Here is a 20,750-nt window from a genome sequence, read left to right as displayed (position 1 = left end):
TTTATTTATGTGGAAGAGATTTCCTTAAATAAATTATTGCTGTTTTTTTTTAATAATTTTTAGGAATTTCATATCTTACCTCCAAAAGACAGCTCCACACATTAAATTTTGCAGTGTTAAAGTAAAACTTAAAAATTCAATTTAGCACCAATCCGAGTGCATTTGGTCCCACTCTGAATTTGTTTTAAATTAACTCTTTGATAACTATATGTTTAACACTTTGGAATTCAACTGCTAACCGCAAAATCTTATAACCCTTCAAAATATTGTCTGGTTTGTCTCTGTTGTTATTCCAAGAGAACAGTGACAATTTACAGTAAATGGAAGAGATGGTGCGCCAACAATCATCTTCCCGAGTGAAACATTTAATTAAATAGGTTCTCGTAACATATTTCAAATCACAGTAACTGTCTTATGAAAATAGAAGTAAAGGCAGTGTAAAAAAAAAAGTATGTTTTTAAAAAGCAAAAAATATTTTGAAGTGAACTGCTTTTTATAATGAGCAAATTAGAATAACCCTAAAATTGAGAAAGCATTGCTGAACATTTAATAGAGAACACAGAGCACCGATAATGAATATGCATGAAATACAAAATTACAAATCTGTTTTACATCAAATAAATACTTTCTATATCTATAAAATTGTTTGCTGCTGAGAGGTTTGCTAACTTTCAGTGCTAATTGTGAGCTTCTCTGGAAAGGGAACTTTACAAGCTCAGCTTGCAGGAACATTATTGGTGGCACACTGCCTTTATCCTCCATTTCCTGAGTAAATAATCATAAACCTCTCTTTAAATAACTGTCAGAGGGAGATTTTGGTTTAAAGGTTCATAAAATAGTGCAAAGAATAGAAAAACTTTCCTTCGGTCTTGGTCCCTCTCAGGCTAGCCATTTGCTGGGTTTGGATTCAAGCTACATAAAGAATATTGGAAATTGATCTACTGTAGGGTTAAACTGTTTTGAACTTTCAGTTCAGTGAAGAAATACTATCCCTTTTTTTAGGTGCAAGTATTTTTTTATTATTATTTTAACTACTTTTTTATGATTTTACTCATGGGTGGAGTCGTTCTTTGGGTTACCGTACTTCATAAAATTTCATTTACACTTGCGTCTCCTCTTTATTACTTTGAGCTGCCTAAATCATTGAGCCCTTTTTCATGTTTCTTAGGTAGATTGCTCTGGATTATGATTATTACTCTAAATAAATCAAAAACCAAAACATTTCCCTGTTTCGTTTTTTTTTTTTTTTTTATGCAGTGCTGAAAAGTCAAACACACAAAGCTACATTTAGGCAGCAGATTGTGTTTCTAAGATGACTCTGTGATTAAAGTAAAACATACATGCCGTTCATCTGAACATTACCGCTCAGACAGAAATAACTGACATTATCTGGAGGTTACCGTAATTAGCACACTAAAACAATGCATTGAGGCGAGAATAGCGGAAAGTAGACATTATGAGCCTTTCTGAATGGTCTCGGTTTTAAAGCTCTAGGCGGTAGGGCTCTCTGCAGATGTGGTTGCTCTCTGCAGCAGCACAAATGGTTTTTAAAGCTCAGATTAGCCTCCTGATTACTGCTAAATGGACAGAATAATTGCTTGGCTCACTCTCTTTGTTTCTACAGTTTAAAAGCTACCAACAGCAAACTGCCCACACCCTATAGTTATTAGATTTAATGTTTTTAATAGGACCAAAATGTTCTCGTTTTAAGCATATTCTCCAATTACTTTGTATTAACATTGCTTTTGACCCTGTAACATTATTGTAATTGCTGTTTAGCTACAATAGTAGCTTTATTTGTTCAGGAAAAAGATTGACTTGGTAAATTTTAGCCCTAAATTTGAATAACATGACTTGTTTTTTATGGGCGAAGAGGTATTAAGAGTCTATTAAGTGTATTGGAAAACACAACAATGGAGACCTGTTACAAGTTGCTTGCCATGGGTTCTCTAGCATCAAACCATTGTTAACAGCAAAGCAGATGAAACGTTGCTGCATATAAAATTTTTTATGTTCAGTAATGTACAGATAATTTGTAATATCCAGTCCCTTCACTGGAAAAAATCTAAAACTACAAAAGTCATTTTTTCTTAAAAGAAGTGCATTTGTTTTTGGATTAACAAATGCAAAAAGAGACATTTTGCCAATGGAACAAGACAATTTACACTTAAAATAAGAAAACACAATTGCATTGTCTTATTTCAAGAGCATTTTATCTAATTGTCTTCTTTTAAGAGTAAAAATACTCCTTCCTTTGGCAAACTATCTGATTTACCTACTCAACTTAAGGGTAAATACACTTAATTTAAGACATTTTTTTACTTATTTCTAGATCATTTTTCCAGACTGCTTGATACATCCTATGGAGGTTATTGGGGTGCAAAAACTGAGCAAAAGACAAAACTTAACTTCTTAATTTGTTTGTCCACAAGCAGTCACTTTAAAACCGATTACTAGAGGCAAATGCTGGATTTTTAATTAGCATTCGATTTCTCATTTAATTAACCCAGAAAAGGTGTTTATGTCTCCCTCAAGTGGCAAAAAAGTCTGTTCTTACATTGGAAATCACTTCATCAATCTAAAAATTTTTCTCCTTGTTCTCAGGGGTTCCCAGGAGATTTTGGGGAGAGAGGACCACCTGGACCAGATGGAGAGCCAGTATGTTCCGTATTCACCTACCACTCACATAACACATTAACCAGTCCACATTTTTACATGCATGAGCTTCTAGTGAGAGTTAAACCTTCCCACCAGCACACGCAGTTCCCCTGGTGTTTTAGCTGCTGCTTAAATGATGAAGGCTTTCTACCCATCTGTCTTCTTTTTTTTTGTTTGAAGTTACTCTGAACAAGTTTTACTAATGTATTCAGTTTCATCCCATGCCTTCGGTCTGTTGTAAATAATTTCAGTTGGCCCCGATTTTTCAAAAAAAAAAAAAAAACACACTGTGAAGTGGTGAGCAGTTTGCAGAGAGGATTTTTTCCATTCACTGCTGTGAGCTGTCCACCGCCACATGCAGTCTTTAAAAAATCTGATATCTAAGAATACTAAATAATGTAATTAAATGTCAGAATGAGAAATCACACTTAATTCAGTATATTGCTGTTGTCAGAACACACAGCATTTTAAATGGTTCTGCTCATATGGAAGATATCAAATGGTTTCACTGTATTACATTTTAGTTTTTTTGTATTTTTACTCAGAGTTTTACGAATCTGCCTTCATGGAAAATACAAACTAGTGAGGAAGTTGAAAGTTGACCCCCTTATAGTTGAATAATAAACATGTTGTGTCTGCATATTTAAGGAACAGCAACAGCCCCTCTCCAATTGGGGTTTAGCCCTTTAGATCAGGCTCTTAACCTTAATACTTGGTCCTTAAATTAGATTAATAGCTTTTATGTTTCCTGAAAGTAAGTTTTGTCTTCCAACTGGGAATAAGCCAGTTGCCATTATTGATGAATAACTAGGTGTTTAAAAATATAAGCTTTCAAAGCCTTCCTGTAATTCTGCTCTCAAGTTTTACAGGCCTTTTAATTCGAGGCTACCCCTCCCCCGTCTGTTGCTGCCCACTCCTAGATGCGTAGCTGAAATAAGTCTCCTAGTCTTTTTCCTTGCATTGAGGAATGAGAAATTTTAAATCCTAGGATTCAAACTGCAAACCACTGAATGAATGTTGTGAATCTGGCCTGTTATCTTATTCATTCTCCTTTTTTAGCATGTAACAAATCTTTGTAAAAATGTTTTTTCTGTTATTGAACAAAGAGAGAAAGAGGTTAAAGTACCAGTTCTGTCAATTTGTGGGGGGGGGGGGGGGGGGGGGGGGGGGTTCCTGACTGATTAACGATCAGTCAGTTGAAGTTTTGATAGTTTATCTGGAACATGCTGATTTGTTTGCACACAAGAAAACAAGAAGACATTTAGCATGATAATAAGGATTCAAATTTGTGGTCCATAAAAGTATCTTTCCTTCCCTTTGAGGTAAAAGTAACCTGCATATTTGTAAATGCCAATATGAGACGATGGGGCTCACATACTCCACCACCTTTACCTCGAACAAACACATACACACCCATACATCAAAACAGTCTCCTCTCATAAGCTTCACTGAATACTGAGCCACTCGTCTGGGTATTTTTTATTTGTATTTTTTTTAATAACTATAAACTATACCACGCAATAAACTGTAACCCTTTCTGCTTCTCCTGCTCCCTTTATCTTTCCCCTCCTCTCTGACTAGGGTGACATGGGCGCCCCAGGTCCAAACGGAGTGCCTGGACTAATTGTGAGTTTTTATTCCTTTATTTAACCAGGAAAAGTCCCATTGAGATTAACAATCTCTTTTTCAAGGGAGTCCTGTTGTCCTCATTGACCTTCTGTGCATCTCTGTATTATTTTCCCGTACAACATTTTTTTTTTTTATTAATGAAACCTAATGTGTCTGCTTAATTGAAAAAAATGTACCTCCCCATTTCCTCCTACGGTTATTTTACGCTGTCAGGTAATTTTATGATAAATCTCCCACAAACTAAGGCCTACAGATCACCGTGGACGTGTTTGAAAGGGGGAAACAGACCTTGTTGTGAATATGGGCAACATGATCAACAGTTCTCCAAAGTTTGTTAAACCAGATAAAACCTCACAACACATCTTCTCTTTGGGAGTCCTCCCCCCATTAACTATTTCTGGACAGTAGCAGCCCGCTGCCCACCCATCACCTTGCCCTGCATGCCTCCCTGGCCCGACAGCCACATAATTACACCAGATTATAATATCTCACTGGTTTCTCTTGTTGTGTCCATCCTCAGCTGTCACTGCCACTCCTCCTGGTCTATTCTAGGCCACTAGCGGTTGTAGTGGGCCTGTAATCGTCGGACTGGTTGATTATAGCTGAAACTCCAGCTTCATGTCCTCTACACCCATCTGACTCCAATGCATGCTGTATGAGAAACAATGAGCCCCACTTAAATGATTTAAGTATACAAACACCCTGCTCTGGGGAGTCGTTGCTGAAACCTTTAAATGAAGCCTGGCCACTGTAGATATGAGGAGAGCAGAAAATGTCTAGACAGCTGTTTTTGTTTACTCAACTCCAAACACAAAAGACAAAGAAGTTTTCTCTCCTTGTCTCTTATTTGAAGTATCTGAAATGTAATTTCTGAGCCATGTCCTAAAAAGTAACTTTTCTCTCATTCTGTTTAAATGGATCTTGGCTGGACAGGTTGCTCTGGCCTTAAAATTAAACAGAGCAACCTTTTGTTGTAGCTGATGATTCTAAAACTTAAAGCACCTTGAAAAAAAAAGTTTTTTTTCACCTCTTAATCTTTTCCACATTTGGTTTTAGATTGATAGCACAATAAAAAGTAGTACTAAAACAAAGGAACACGATGCAGGGTTTTCAAGCTTTTGTACATATAAAAAAAAATTTAAGATATAGCAAACCGATTGCATCATGAAGAACCAGACATCTTACACTAAGGTAAGATGTCCAATGCTTTGGATGTGACATGATGAACTTTTTAATTCCCCCCCAAAAGGGAAAGAATATGGCATGAGTCCAGATCTACCGAGAAATGGCTGTCCACCTTAGCTGATGGACCGATCAAGGAGAGCTTTCATTTTGGAAGCAACCAAGAGCTTCATAGTGACTCTGGTAGAACAGAGCCATAGCTCAAGTCAATAAGGAAACCCTTATATGAAAATGGGACAAAAAAAACATAAAAAAATATTTGTTGCAGTAAATTTATTCTTCAAATTTTCCTAAACGCACCAGTCCTCCTTATGAACTATGGCATCATGCTAAGATGATAAAGCTGTGTTCACGAGAAGAGGAGTGGAGATACATACATGCCAAACGCTAAGAAAAAGCTGTTTGAGATTTTATACCCAGAGTTTCACTCTCCAGCAGATGCATACACCTGACGCTGAAATGTAAATGTTTAAGTCAAAGAAGGATAGTTTAGAAATGCCCTGACAAAGTCGAACATAAATCTGAGAATTTCTAGAAAACATTAAAGATGTTTTTCACAGTCGTTCTCTTTCCAAACTGATTTAGTTTCAGCTTTTTGGAAAGACTGTGCAAAACACTCTAGATTTGCAAAAGCTGGTAGAGACCTCTGCAAAGTAGCAACGCATTCAGGCTGATTGCAAATGTTCATCATAGTTTTATTTGTTAAATTAATTGTAAACTGTATCATTTTCCTTCCACATCACAATTATGCACTAATCTCTGCCAGACTATGAAATAATTAAAAACATTTAAGATACTGGATTATGTTCAAAAACTACATATGCAACGCCATGCTTAAATAGTATCATCATTTTGCATTAGATGTTCCCAAATATCCAGAAAGAACCTTCTCTACATCTAAGACCACAAAGCCAAAGGATCAGATTGTTTTAAGAGATTTTTATTTGCCATATTCCTAAATAATCTACTTTGTCACACATGGAGATACAACCCTACTCAAGAGGCAAATGTTGGACACCCTGAGCCAAAACTCGTCTTTATTTCAGGCTGGAGATGAATCACAATCTTGGCCTGCAGATGCAAACATATGATCCTCCATTTTACTCTGCTCTCGAAACAATGAATTGAATCTTGCAGTTGATAAACAAAATGTAGATGCTTCACGTTTATAAGCGTTTAAAGTATATTTTTATTTATCCACACTTCAAGCATATGTTATTACTTAACAGTTATTGTTCATTGCCGTATTTTTCATGGCTTCAGGGTGACATGGGACCTGTGGGAGAAATGGGCCCTCCTGGACCTGCTGGACTCAAGGTAATTTCTCAAACCACACAGAGAGAGTCTGTCCTTTTATTGCTGTTAATCTTAGTGTTATAAAACACAAGAATAGTTTTATTTGTTGCTTAATATAAATGAAAAAAAAAAAAAAAATTTTACGTGAAGCTCTGTGAAAGGTCCTTAAAGACAGGCTTTATGCATGTCTCAGATGTGTCGCTGTTGTGACATAAAACAGCTAACTTTTCTCCTCAGATTGGTACTAATTCTGCGTGAGTAGAATAATAATGTGATCATCGCCATCATCATATGATCCAAGTGTGTTCCAGCAGGGAAACATCTAAAACATGCAGGTTTCCGGTATTGGGCCGGCCCACCCCCTCCATCCTGTGGGCTAACTTGCAGGTTGTAACTCTAACCTCCATGTGTTTTTTGTTTTGTTTTGTTTTTTTTTTATCTTAGGGGGTACCCGGAAATACTGGAGAACCAGGACTGAAAGGTGATAAGGTGATCTGAATATTCCTGTTATTGGTCTGTTTCATGCAGCATGTGATGATTATGTACTATGTGTTTCCGAATGTCCCAGTTTCCATCAGTCTTTAGAAATGGAGCATGCTTTCACCACACTATCATCTTTCATCTGACTAGAAAAAACAACACAGACCATCAAAAGCATTTTTAGAACACAGTTCTTGACAAATATTCTTAAATATTGGCTTATAATGTTATTTACTGACGTGCATTTGTTGTAAGGTCTTACCTTTTCCATTTTTAATTTGAACACTTAACGGGATTAACCATTTTAACGGTCAATAGTTGAATTACATATTATTAGAACATTGTGAAACACAATTAGACATTTGCTCCTTTTATATGCACACAAATGAGTATAAAATATAAGTCAAGTAAAACATATATGATTAATAATAATTTGGTCATTTTTTTTATTTTTTTGGATTACTAATGGTTTAGTAGCCAATTAATTAGGCTTCATTAATTTCATAAAGTGTAATTAAGAGCTTATTGAGCTTCAGGTTTATGAATGTAATTTTATGATTGGGTCACAGTGGGATTAAATGTGTTGATTTAAACTGACTTTGAGTCACGGTGAGCATAAAAATTTAAATCCCTCATCATCTCTTAAAATGCTAAAAGTTTGAGGTCAAAACGTGCAACAGTTTTTTAATCATCAATTTTCACCCTGACAAACAAGTATGGTCTCAAATTTAGAAATGTAATCCCCGAGCATGATGCTGTCAGCAATGTGTTTCATACATCAAACACATTGCTGGCAGCATCATTCTTGGTTTAGTGTTTGTGGTGTGTCTGTGTGTTGAGGGTCAGTGTTGTTTTTGGTTTTGATGTGTTTTACCGGTCCTTAGTATATTCTAGGCCAAGGTTTTGGGAAAGCCTTGCCAGGATTAGGAGTTTTTTTCTAAGAAAAGGTTTCTGTCTTTCAAAGCTGCTCCTATATCCCGACAAAAAGATGGGATATAAAACATAACTAGTAATAACCACAAATTCCTCTTTTATGTTATTGCTGGCCTTCATGGTTATTATTGTCTCATTTTAGTAAAAGTTGTGGAGAAATTGTCTCAGTGTTGTTTCATGTTTTCTCCGATAAAAAACTACCGTTTCAACAACAGTATGTATCCCTTTTACATTCCTTGTATATAAGAGGATATGAATTGTAAAATTTAAGATGGCTTTTTTTTTAAAACAAAAACTGAATAGAACAGAATTAGACTTAAACATGTGAGTCTTTAACATGACGTGATTCAGGGAGGATGTTTTACCATCTTAAGATCTTTTCTTACAAAAATCCAGAGAAAATGATACCGGCTGAAAAGATGCCAATAACAGAAAGGATCAAGATTTGAACATATGTTTTCTACCAGCAATATAAACATATAATTTGGTTATTTGTTATTTAGAGGGGAGCTAAAAATGAGCAAACCTCTGCAATATACAATTTGCTGAAAACTGACGTCCTCTCTGATACACATGGTGCAATGGGACCCGAGTGGCTTTTATTATGGCCTTTTAGGAGACAGATTGACACCACATGAAAACCTTGGCTACTCTATTGAACTGCTTTCATTGTTCATTGACAGTTGCAATTTATAGCCCACTTATTTGTTGTACGTGTTGAAAGAAGTTGTTTGATTGATATGGTTGAGTGTAACAGTCCCCTCCCTAATGTTTTTCCCTCCATTTGTCTCTCTTTTTGTCCAAAATCCATCCATCATCCTCCATGCATTTGCATCCTTCTTTATATATCAGGGAGACATTGGGATTCCTGGAGAGCAGGGGGAGGCTGGGTTCAAAGGAGATAAGGTAGGTAACTTTAATGCATATGGTCCCCACGCATTCCACCCCTCAGACTAAACCTCATTAGTCTCTTCAAGCACACTACCTCCAATCATGCATGTCCCTTGTTGCACAATCTTTGTTGCACTGATGCCTCCACAAAATGACTGAGCCAGATGTCTGCCGTCCACCTTATGGAAATTCTTATGTCAGTCTCTCACATTTGTCTCTGTGTGTGTAAGTAAAATCTGGTCTAACAGAGAGGAAAGTGGCCTCTAGGGACACAGAGTAGACAGGGATTTATGCATGTGTATTATCTGTTTCCTTAAAAAGAAATCAAGTTTTGCTTTTAAACAATTTTAAACAATCTTTGTTTGTTCTTGTTAGGGTATCCAAGGAGCTCCAGGTTTACAAGGCCCTCGTGGGAAACCAGGACCACAGGTTAGACTTGATCCACCTCCATTTCCAGGATTTATTTAATATGTTCAATTATTCACATCACACTTTTCAACATGAGGGCTGATCTAACGGTAGATCAGTTAACAGCTAATCTACTTTAGCTGTTAACTGGGATTACAGAGTTTTCTAATGATACTGCCACCTGTGACCAAAACATAGGACTGTAGCTGTCTTCTAGGCGGCAGCAAAGATTCTGCAGCTATTATAGGATGGGACTAATCTGTTAAGCTTATTAAATTTCTTGTATTTAATAGAGAAAATATTCACATTCCAAATTCGCCCAGTTAGTCACAAACTGAATCTGACAGAAAACCTCTGGAGAAGGTGCATGTTGCATGAAATGTGCTTAACACTGGCTTAACATGCCCTTAAAAAAAAACAAATTAAAACAAAAATCTGTTCTTTTTTTATTGAATGATTGTTTCTCATTTTCCCTTAAAAATAAATTTCTTGGTTAAATTAAAATAATTTAAAATCTAAATATTTTTGAACCAACCAAAAACCAAGCAGAGCCTTTACATGGAACTATGTCATTGGATCAAAAGAGATTCACTGTGAGCTTTGGTGTAAAACGCTAATATTCTGACTAAGGCTCTGTAATTAGAGCTCATTTTGAATAAAAGTTTAGTATGCCTAGTGAACTATCAGATGCACAGGGAAAGGGATGAGATAACAGCATTGCAAATCTGCACATAAGCACAATGCTAGGGCATTTATATTATGTTACTGTTGTAACAGGGAAAAGTTGGAGAGAAAGGTCCTGATGGAGCACCTGGACCACCAGGCCCTGAGGTTTGCACCTGAATCTGCTCTGTTTAGGTTTATCTCCACTTTAAGAACAGAGTTCAGTTCTCTTATCGCTTGTTATAGGGTTTTCCTGGTGACATGGGACCACCGGGAGAGAACGGATTTGAAGGACCAAAGGTGAGTTAAACCATCCTCTTCACACACTCAGCTATCAACAACTAATGATCAGAACATCTCATTGATTCCCTGTCATTGCTGCACAGCAGTGATTTCTGCTGGATATTGAAGTCATGATTCAGCTTCGTATTGATTAGGATACCATGACTGAAAGAATGTTTATATAACGACGTCAAATTACACTTTGATGCTTTTTTACCAATGAAGGGAAAACAAGGAGACAGAGGTCTACCGGGGCCCCGAGGGATACCTGGCCTAGAGGTACAACCGACAGACACTACCTCATGATATCAGCCTCCTTTTCCGTGAGTAGCGTTTAATATCCCTAAAAATGTTGTCTCACGGAGATCTGTTTTCTTTTTTTTCCAGGGAGACGAGGGACCGATCGGGCCACCGGGACCATCAGGACTTGAGGTAAAAAAATAATTAGACAGGAGTTGTTTTGGGATAGTAGATAGCAAGATAAAAGAGATAACTTTATAGTCTCTGTTTCTTTTTTTTAATTATTATTATTATTTCACGCACCCACATATCTAATAAAATTATTTATTCTCAATAATCACTTTTCCCTTACTTTGACGACTTGACTTCTGCATGGTTAATAGTCCCACTTGGTTAATATTGTATCTCTAGAGCCAGATTATTTTTGTCCTTTTTCCTCTTGCCTTGCCTTGCTTCTTACTCTTTCATGTACGTATTTGCTCCTTCTAAAACAAATGTTCGAACTTTAAATGTAAAAATAGATCCCTCTGTACTTCTTTCTGCTTAAAAAATGTGCACATAATTTTTGTACTACATGTATGTTTGGTCCAATGTAAAAATGCCCTTTAGAAGTGCATGATAACTAATACAGGTACACATTTAAGGTAAAAGCATCTAATTCAGACGTTCTCAGATAGCAGTGAGGTGATATAATATATTTATTCTCCCTCAGGATCAAATAAAAATAAAAAAACATGATTTCTGTTTTAGTGATTCTGCTGCAACTCAGATTAAAAATCAACCATGTGTAGCTCTTCACTTTGGCCGCCAGGGGGTGATAGCTGTCATCACCATATTCATGAATGGCTCAGATTTATAGCTACTATAAAAGAGAAACTGGAATATTGAAATGGGTCATTGCAGAAACAGATTAATCCTGTATTTTCCTTTCCTACGTTTTACTAACAAGTTAAAAAAATGTATATATTTTCTCTACATATGTTTTTAAAGTATTTATGCGACCTAATTGTTATCCCAGATACATCATGTGAATCTTCTTTTCTTTGTCTGCACTTTCTATCAGTCTAACTCCCTCCTCACTTGCCCACTTTCCGCCCACCTGCTTGTCTCATAATCTGACTTGTTTCTTGTCTTCAGTCCGAGTGGAAGTAGCATTTGGCTCCCGTGGGAGCTCTGGCGAGCCGCCAGACGTGAACCTGTACCTCACTGCTCTAACACATCCTCAGTCCTTGCTTTTCTTTTTTACAATGCATACAGATTTTCATATGACCATCCTTGGTTTTACTCTTTGGCATTGCACCTTTTGTTCATTATTTTTTATCCGTTTGGTCATAAACTTTTGGACATTAATATAAATCAAGTAACAGGAAGTCACAAGTACTGGAGAGCAACTATTTATCTTTATATTGCAACTTAAATTGACATTTATTGCCTGTTTGAGTGAAATAAAGTGTAAGCTAACAATTTTACTAAAGCTGCCAACCAATGTGAGCTAAATCTTTGGAAAAACTGAGTCACTCAGTCTCATGGAGTTTGGCTGAGACATTTCTGACCTGGAGTTATTGCTGGTTCAGAAAAAAAAGCTCATAGTCACTGAACACTTAGGCAGGCAGCCTGTCTAAATGTGCTGTCAGCAATACCTTCCTGTTTGGCAGATGATGGCATGCACACAGGAGATATTTTTCACCCACCCACTAAACTGTCCATCTTGTAAACAGACCCCTTCGACTCACTGAGAGTTTGTTATTAATATGAAAAAGTGCTCAGTGACCGCCTGTTACTCACAGTTCGTTATTCCGCTGCTCTTCTTTTTTTCAGGGTAGATTGGGAAGAAAAGGATTTCCTGGGAAGGTTGGCCAAGAGGGAGTTAAGGTGAATAAACTCTAACTCATTTGCCAGTGCTTTCCTTTTTTTACAGGAAAGATGCACTTTTCATGATAACTTCATGAATAATAGTGGATTTGCATCTGCAGGGAGAAGGCGGTATCCCAGGAAAAGTTGGTCCCATGGGAGAAAGAGTAAGAATCCCTGACATTGCCTCTTCCTGTGTTGAATGATGGTACTTTTTCCCAAGCTACTTATCCATTAGACACTTTCCATTTATCCATCCAACGCTGAGTCTCTATTTTTTAGGGCTTGGTGGGTTTTATCGGACCTGTGGGAGAGGCAGGGCTGGCAGGAGAGAAGGTAAGAAAATGAAAACAAAGGACTTGCATGTGTCAATTCAGTCCAAAATAAGTCCTAAAGTAAGTTTTATACTTTGTACAATTTAGGGAGATCGAGGGGAGATGGGCCTTCCTGGACCACCTGGAGTAAAAGGATCAACGGTAAAAAAAAAAAAAAAAAAAACACTGAAAAATATCTGTTATTATGAGTGCCACTTAACATCTCAGCATGCTAGATCAAGTGCAAGATGGTTCATCTGTAGACCCATGATTACTGTGTCTCATGATACTCCTTTGCACTTTTAGTGTTGTGGGGACACGCCTCTTTTTCTCTGCTTGGCCTCAATTTCAGACTTTCAGATTCTTGATTCTGGTTTCACTCCCTACACTGCCACCTACTGGACAGCTAAGATTTAGTCATCAGTGCTGTTGGCCTACTGCCAGTTCGATTCCCTTGAGGACATTACCACTCATACACATTCTCACTTAAAAGGAAGATCTTTGTTGGCTCGCTCCCTCAGTTCTAAAACAGAAACAGACCTCTTGGAAAAGAAGGCATCACTGAAAGTGAGAGAAGCTGCTAACAGAAAGCTCTTACTGTAAGCATCAATGTTTTATTTCTGTGGGCTCATGACGTCAGAGGTGCTTACTATGCTGTAAGGCCAGCAGTCTGAATGGACTTTATTGTTCTCAGATGTTCTGGGGATTCTGACCAAAACATTCCCCATTATTCCGTTAGGCTTTACTAACGGCCTGGCCAGCAAATCAAGTCCAATTGAAAAAAAGGAAAGAGAGAGGAAATAAGCCAGAAGTGATATGTTTTCCTATATAAAATCAGCTCCTCTAGCTGTCCTCTGCCCTCTCCTTTCTGATTTTCTTAAAACCATGCACTGAACATATTTTCAAATGATGACAATGTTTCTGCAGAAGGAAAAATTGAATGCTTCCCTTTGCCAAACTATGCTCAGTCTAGGTTTTGGACTGAATTAATAAAGACAATTCTTTAATTAATTGCAAATCAGATAATTTACTCCAGAATAACTTCTGTGCAGTTCAACCAATAGTTTATTTTTATTTTATTTATAACCCATTAAACCTCCTCAAAATAATTTTTGTGTAATTTTTTTTTTTTTGTCATTTGTGCAAAACAATAGGGTCACCCAGGCACTCCAGGTGAAACCGGACCTGCTGGACCACCAGGAAGAACAGTAAGTCATCACTCCTTATTTCTCCCAATTTTTTTTTTAGTTAAAATGAATGCTCTTTTTACTACAACTGTAAGTTTAGCAACTGTAGACAATCTTGCTCTGTAGGACTAGTATTCCCAGTATGCTGCAGTGGTTTCCTGAGGATTATGAACTGTGACAGCCTCCTGCTGAATGTGCATTATCCTCCTGTCAGTCAAAAACCCAACACCTAATACCAATTACAAGCTGCTACCGGCCCCCCTTGTCCTCTTGGTGTGTCCTTACTATAGCCATACTTGGTTTAGAACAGGCCCTGCACTGGTTCAAAGTGGGGGCCACTGAGCCACCAAAACAAACATAAACATGGAGCTATGGGGGCAGCAGGATGGGATTCCTGAGCAAGCTCTTTAATTGGTGTGAGTGACAGATCTAGCAACAAACCCTATACTGTGTTCCTGAGGTCATGCTGCTCTCTCCCTGGGGTCAATGGCTAGGGGGCCCTCTGGTCCTTCAGTGTAAACCTTTGTTTTATCTTTCCATCCTTCTTTTTCCCACCCCCTCTCTTTCCCTATTTATCCCCCTCTTTTTCTCTCTTCATTAGGGCCCTCCTGGAGCAAGTGGGCCAGCCGGTACAAGAGGTCCCAAAGGCTTGCGGGTAAGTTAGAAGGTTGTTGTCTTTGAAAACTTCCTCATACAGTTTGGCAAAGCAAGTGTGTGTGAATGCTGGGATGTTTGTATATAGAAACAATATACTGCTGTGGACTGCTACTAGAAGAACATAGGGAAGTGATGAAGAGCTGCCAAGGACTCATTTTATCATATTAAAACCAAGCTATGAAGGCATTTTACTGCCAGTTATGAGGTAAATGAAAAAGTAACACAGCATTGTGAATTCACTGGAAAAGGAAATCTGCTTTTATGTTTTTATGAGAAAGAAAAAAAATTGAAACTTTGGCATGATATAATATTCATCTTCCCTGAGTCAATACGATTCAGACAGCCAGTCAGACACTACAGCTTGTAATTTTGCAGGGCAAATAATGCCCTTCCTGACACCATCAGGATTTAAACCCAAACTCAAACTTACCTACCCCAAAAAGGGACTTACAACTTTAATTTAGTAATGTTTGTTCCCTAATTTTAAGGTAAAGAAGCTTAAATCAGACTAAATGTTATCCTTTTACCCTTCTGTTATTTAAGAATATTAGTTCTGTGTGGTGAGGTTTGGTTTTTGTTTTGTCTTTGTTTAGTGATCCCAGGTATAAAGGAGAAAATAGTTTCTTTTTATTTAATCAGAATGGGAGACTGGCCTCAGTGTGGTTGACCTGGGCGCACTCTTCAGTCTTTCCCTTTTGTCAATGTGGATATCCATAGGTTACCCTGCCTGACTTGTCCAAGATTAATCGGTTACCCAAATTGACCCTAAAACACAATAGTCCTTCTGAGCAACAAATGCAGAAATAAAGCCGAAAGGCGAATTTGTGAGGCTGGATCCAGTTTAAAATTCCTCTATATGAACACCATGTATTTTCTGTGTTAACCTGGATTTAGAGTAAACATCTGCTTCTTCTCAGATCCTAAACTTGTTGAGCAAAAAAGACAAGACCAGGGACAAAAAAATTAAAGTGTTTATTGCAGGACTGGTTTAACAAATAACATAATGAAAAGGGGCATCTGACTATCGGCTAGTTTATCAGTTAAAAACTGAAAGAGTGTGACTCCAACACAAAGCAAAAATACATGGTCATCCACCTAACTGTATATAAATCAGAGAGGCAGCCAGAATATCTGATGAAATTCTGCAGAAATCCACTTCTCAGGCTTGAAAATCTACTGAGGGAATGACTGAGAGACATGCACTCAACATGTCGTCCCTTTATAGAAAAAAATCAAAGACAACCTGTTGAAAACAAAAAAACAAAAACAAATGATTTATCCTGTTAACAATTTGCCATATGCCGTGTAGATAACCCAGCAAATGTGAGTAAGAAGTTAACTCAGGTCAGGTAGAAAGCTTTTTGCTTGAATGCATAGCCTTGGCACTGAATTCCTGTCCAAACCATCTGTATGGCGGTGACAGCATCATTCTGAGTGGATGTTTTCTTCGGCAGGGAAGGGTAAGCTGGTTGATAGGAAAGAGGTAGACCAATCCTGGACAAAAACCACCACTGTCCCAATGGGACAGTGACATTAATGTATATGATTAATGTATATGAGAAGTCGGATGAAAAAAAAAACAGCAATCCTAGAAGAAAAATCGCTAAAAGAGCTGGGCTAAGGTTTAGCTCCCAGCATGTGTTAGAAAAGCTCATAGGAAGTCAAGGCTAACTCTTCTTGGCTAAATCCTCAGACCAGTCTGACTCAATGTCATTCAGCTTCATAGAAAGAGTATAGATTTCAAAGCAATTAGAGGCCTATTGCCAATAACCTATAGATGGATGTCACACCTAAGCGGTCATGCTAAAAAGATGATATTTATTTTACCTGTAAGTTACCATTTATTTGCCTCTTTGTGTTTGTAAAGTTCAAAATAAACTATGACTTTGTGGAGAAAATTCCAGGAGTGTATGATATTTTAGTGCTTACAAACTAACCAAACTATGAAATCAGGCTTGTGGATGTCGTAAATGAAGAATGTCATGTCCCATAAAATGTGCTGGATCTAATACTTGCATCTCAACATACCTGGGACTAATGATTGGTCAAACCAACAAATCCTTGTTTAATATGTACCATGCTGCAGAGCACATCCCAACTACTCAGCATTTTGTAGTTGTGTCTGAGCTGGTTTGGATTGAACTTGTCACATTCATCCTGCTGGTTTTCATTTGCCTGCCTCTCTTGTTTTATTTCTTTCAATTTTTTTTTTTATTTGGCTCCAAGCAGTGGAGGAAATATTTCCACTACTCATCGGCTAATCAGCCAATGTAAACTCAAGCAGCGGGTAGCAGGTACCCCAGACAGGAATGTTAATGAGCAGTTCCCATTCAGCTCTATGGATAATAGGCTTATAGCACTACAGCTATTGTTATTTCCTCTGGGTTAAACTCCCACTGTGCATGGTCATCAATCAGTCAAACAAAAAGGGCTTCTTCAAGGTGATGTTGATGAGAAAATTCCAGGCAAAAAAAACTCATATATACATGCAATAACATTATTAAGCTGATGTAGATGTATGATATATTTACTGTTAATGTGTCATCATTTCTTGATAATCAGTAAAGTAGCATCTTCCAGAATAGAGCTTAGAGATTTTACTGGATGCAGGTGCAAAACAGCTGGAGTGTATTGGTACACTGCCTGACTCTCATTTATTTTTATTGGTTCCTGATAGAAAAAGTTAAAGCAGTTTAGATTAATTATGTTTGAAGGTTCTGCACATGTAGTCTAAACAGTTATACTGTGCTGATCTTGTGTTTATTTAGGTGTGAAATGAAATTGCCAGAAGCGCCATTACTCTATACATAAAGTCCTTGACTACATCCCCAGATTATAATTTGGAGATGTTATTGAAAGCTCTGTTTTATGAAATAAAATTCAATAATTAAATGAATAATAAAATAATCCTAACAAAAATTTGTTCTTTCTTTCATACTTTTCCAAATAAGTGGCATTGCAACCCACACAGTCCCTCTGACATGAGGACATGTTTTGTTTGTTTGTCTGGTAGTGTTACAGTGACCTCTATTGGTGAAGTGACACATGTCTTGTTTACTCAGGGAGCGAGGGGGCCTGATGGTCCAACAGGAGAGGTGGGGTCAGAGGGCAAGAAGGTAAGGATGGTGGCATTTACTCAAATTACACTCTAGAACTCCAGATAACAAATTATATTTTCATACATATTCTACATGACAGACATTATGAAAAACTATCTAAAGATACTGAAGCCAACCTGTACAAATGTTCCCTTTTTTATATACTGTCAATTTACCTCTGATTTTCTGCACCTTTCTTTTAACTAAAGGGTCCCATAGGGCCTCCAGGAAAACTAGGCTTCCCAGGATCACAGGTAAAGCTTTCGAACATTTTCCCTTTTATTTTTTCTTCATCAGATGCAGTTTTTTGCTCTTTTAGAGCACATGTGTTGTACCAGCAGTCATCTGATTCTGATATTAAGCTAAGCAGAAAGGATCATGTTTTGATATTGGTCATCTAATTAAAGAGTGATATTTTATATTATATAACATATTCAAGTTTATGATCAGGTATAAATATGTGATCAGAGACCATATATATATCTATATACTGGTATATATAGATATATATAATTTCATTTTCATTCAGAGGATTTGTAAAAGCTCACAGTGTGTCTCAAAGATACTTGTATCCTAAAAAAATGGCAAATCCTACATGAATGCTTGATTCTAATTACTTTCCATAAATTCTTTTATTCCAGATTAGGTGATTAAATCAGCTTCCATGACTCGAAGCCAAAACTAAGATTGACCATGTTTTTTTTATTGTTTATAATTAAAAAACAAAGAAAGAACAAAGAAACCCCCATTAATCTTTTTCTTCTCACTTCAGAATTACCGTATTTTCACGACCATAAGGCGCACCGGACTAAAAGGCGCAGTCTCAGTTATGTGTGCCATTTCTGTATTTAACACACACATAAGGCGCACCGGACTATAGGGCGCGTTTTTTATATACAGGTACATGTCCTCTCAGGTGGATTTTCCCACTTAAAAACATATTAAAACTACTTTATTCCCACTGATCACAGCAAATAAAGCTGCAAGGTGTATTTATTACAAAGTATTATTCAAACCTGGGAACCGGCATGCTGATGACACAGGGCTGTGATTACTCCTCTGATACAGTTTATTGAGGCATAAATTAACTTAAAACATAGGCAGGATAATAATCTGGATGAACTGACTGCAATGATTAAATTTTCAGGTGGACTTTCTCACTTAAAAAGATTTAGATTATTTAGATGAAAAAACACCTGCGGAGGTGAGTCCGGATGCGCGGCCCAGAGCCTGCTGTTGAATTAAGTTTTCAGGTAGAAAAATAGAGCGGGAGCAAAACTGAGTATGATTGTGCTTTATTAATGTATTTATTACAGAGTATTAATCAAACCCCTCAAAGTCCTCATCCTCTGTTTCTAAATTAAACAGCTGCGCTAAATCCGACATGCCAGTTTCCCCTTCTTCTTCGTTTATTGACGCATAAATTAACTTAAAACATAGGCAGGATAATAATCTGGATGAACTGACTGCAATGATTAAATTTTCAGGTGGGCTTTATCACTTAAAAAGATTTAGATTATTTAGATGAAAAAACACCTGCGGAGGTGAGTCCGGATGCCCCGCGGCCCATAGGCTGCTGTTGAATTAAGTTTTCAGGTAGGAAAATAGAGCGGGAGCAAAACTGAGTATGATTGTGCTTTATTCAAGTATTTATTACAGAGTATTAATCAAACCCCTCAAAGTCCTCATCCTCTGTTTCTGAATTAAACAGCTGCGCTAAATCCGACATGCCAGTTTCCCCTTCTGCGCTGTCAGTCACTTTCCGTGCAGCGCAGCTCCTCAGAAATAATGCCGGCTTTTGCAAAAGCTTGAAGAACAGAGCCAGCAGACACGTTAGTCTAAGCATCTACAATCCATCCGCAAACGGTGGCGTAACTTGCCCGGCGCTGCCTCCCACTTTTCCTGAAACTGTGGTCTCAGTCTGTCATCCATCGCTCCCACGCCGCTCGCAGCCTTACTTTGAACGGCCGCGTCACACCGATGTCGAGCGGTGGAAGCTCCTTTGTCAGACCCCCGGGATAACGGCGAGCACAGCGTTCATTTGATTCACCTTTTTTTTCACATCGGCTGTGAGATGGGCACGCAGCAATGGTGATGCGTGGAAAAAAACACCTAGTCTTCTCAGATACACCTGCCTCAGCCACGCATCCATACGGAGCCACCCAGCCTTATACGCGCGTCAACCATTGACTTTGCATGTAAACTCGCTGCTTCTGCTGCACTTGCTGGGTCCGGTTCACACCGATGTCGAGCGGTTGAACAGCGAGCACAGGGTTAATTTGTTTCCCCATGTTTTTCACATCAGCTGTGAGATGGGCACGCATGGAGTTACATATTAACAGCGATTGTGAGGGGTGGAAAAAAAAAACACCTGGTCTCCTTACATTCAGCCACTCTTTCATCATCTCCTCAATGAGGTGGTCTCAAAAGTCGCAGTTACAACACACATAGGGCGCACCGCACCATAGGGCGCACCGCACATTTTGAGGGAAAAAAAAGACGTTTAAGTGCGCCTTATAGTCGTGAAAATACGGTATGCTGTTTTGCTACGGCTTTTGCATAAATGCAATGTAATAAATATAATATAGGACAAAGCTGAATCAGCATCAAAACCTTTTCAAGGCTCTGTATTTTTAGTAACCTTTAGTAACACTCTTAATATCTACTGTATATGAAACATGATCGATGAGTCACTTTAATTTCCTCCTTCCTTATTACTATGTTTAAGTTACATTGAAGAAATCATTTTTTCAGACAAGTTTGATTTCAGACTTTTTTAATCCTATCTTTTATTGTGTTGTTCCAGGGAAAGATCGGAGAGCCGGGAGACACTGGGCCTAAAGGTTTTCCTGTAAGTTTGGCATGCTTCTTTAAAGAATTTAAAAATATAGATCAGTGACAGAACAATAGATGCTCAATATATTAATAATTCAAACAACTTTTGTAAACCTTTAATCACTTAATGCATATTTAAACTGGAA

General features: G+C 37.7%; 1 protein-coding gene across 1 annotated transcript in view; it reads left to right on the top strand.

The window, feature by feature from the left end:
- The window catches only part of col27a1a (collagen, type XXVII, alpha 1a), an 80,399-nt gene that overhangs the window by 46,068 nt on the left and 13,581 nt on the right, over positions 1-20,750 (top strand). The window contains exons 13-31 of the mRNA XM_038275007.1: positions 2,605-2,658; positions 4,240-4,284; positions 6,733-6,786; positions 7,210-7,254; positions 9,031-9,084; positions 9,445-9,498; positions 10,255-10,308; positions 10,387-10,440; positions 10,648-10,701; positions 10,810-10,854; positions 12,481-12,534; positions 12,636-12,680; positions 12,796-12,849; positions 12,936-12,989; positions 13,982-14,035; positions 14,616-14,669; positions 17,734-17,787; positions 17,979-18,023; positions 20,576-20,620. Of these exons, the coding sequence (XP_038130935.1) occupies positions 2,605-2,658; positions 4,240-4,284; positions 6,733-6,786; positions 7,210-7,254; positions 9,031-9,084; positions 9,445-9,498; positions 10,255-10,308; positions 10,387-10,440; positions 10,648-10,701; positions 10,810-10,854; positions 12,481-12,534; positions 12,636-12,680; positions 12,796-12,849; positions 12,936-12,989; positions 13,982-14,035; positions 14,616-14,669; positions 17,734-17,787; positions 17,979-18,023; positions 20,576-20,620 (972 nt within the window). The remainder of the gene's footprint in view (positions 1-2,604; positions 2,659-4,239; positions 4,285-6,732; positions 6,787-7,209; positions 7,255-9,030; positions 9,085-9,444; positions 9,499-10,254; positions 10,309-10,386; positions 10,441-10,647; positions 10,702-10,809; positions 10,855-12,480; positions 12,535-12,635; positions 12,681-12,795; positions 12,850-12,935; positions 12,990-13,981; positions 14,036-14,615; positions 14,670-17,733; positions 17,788-17,978; positions 18,024-20,575; positions 20,621-20,750) is intronic.

The sequence above is a fragment of the Cyprinodon tularosa genome, unplaced genomic scaffold (assembly GCF_016077235.1).
Source record: "Cyprinodon tularosa strain WSP-4 unplaced genomic scaffold, ASM1607723v1 ctg94, whole genome shotgun sequence".
In the NCBI taxonomy this organism is placed as follows: domain Eukaryota; kingdom Metazoa; phylum Chordata; class Actinopteri; order Cyprinodontiformes; family Cyprinodontidae; genus Cyprinodon; species Cyprinodon tularosa.
Note: the sequence above shows the minus strand (reverse complement) of the source record. Positions and strands in the feature narration are given on the sequence as shown.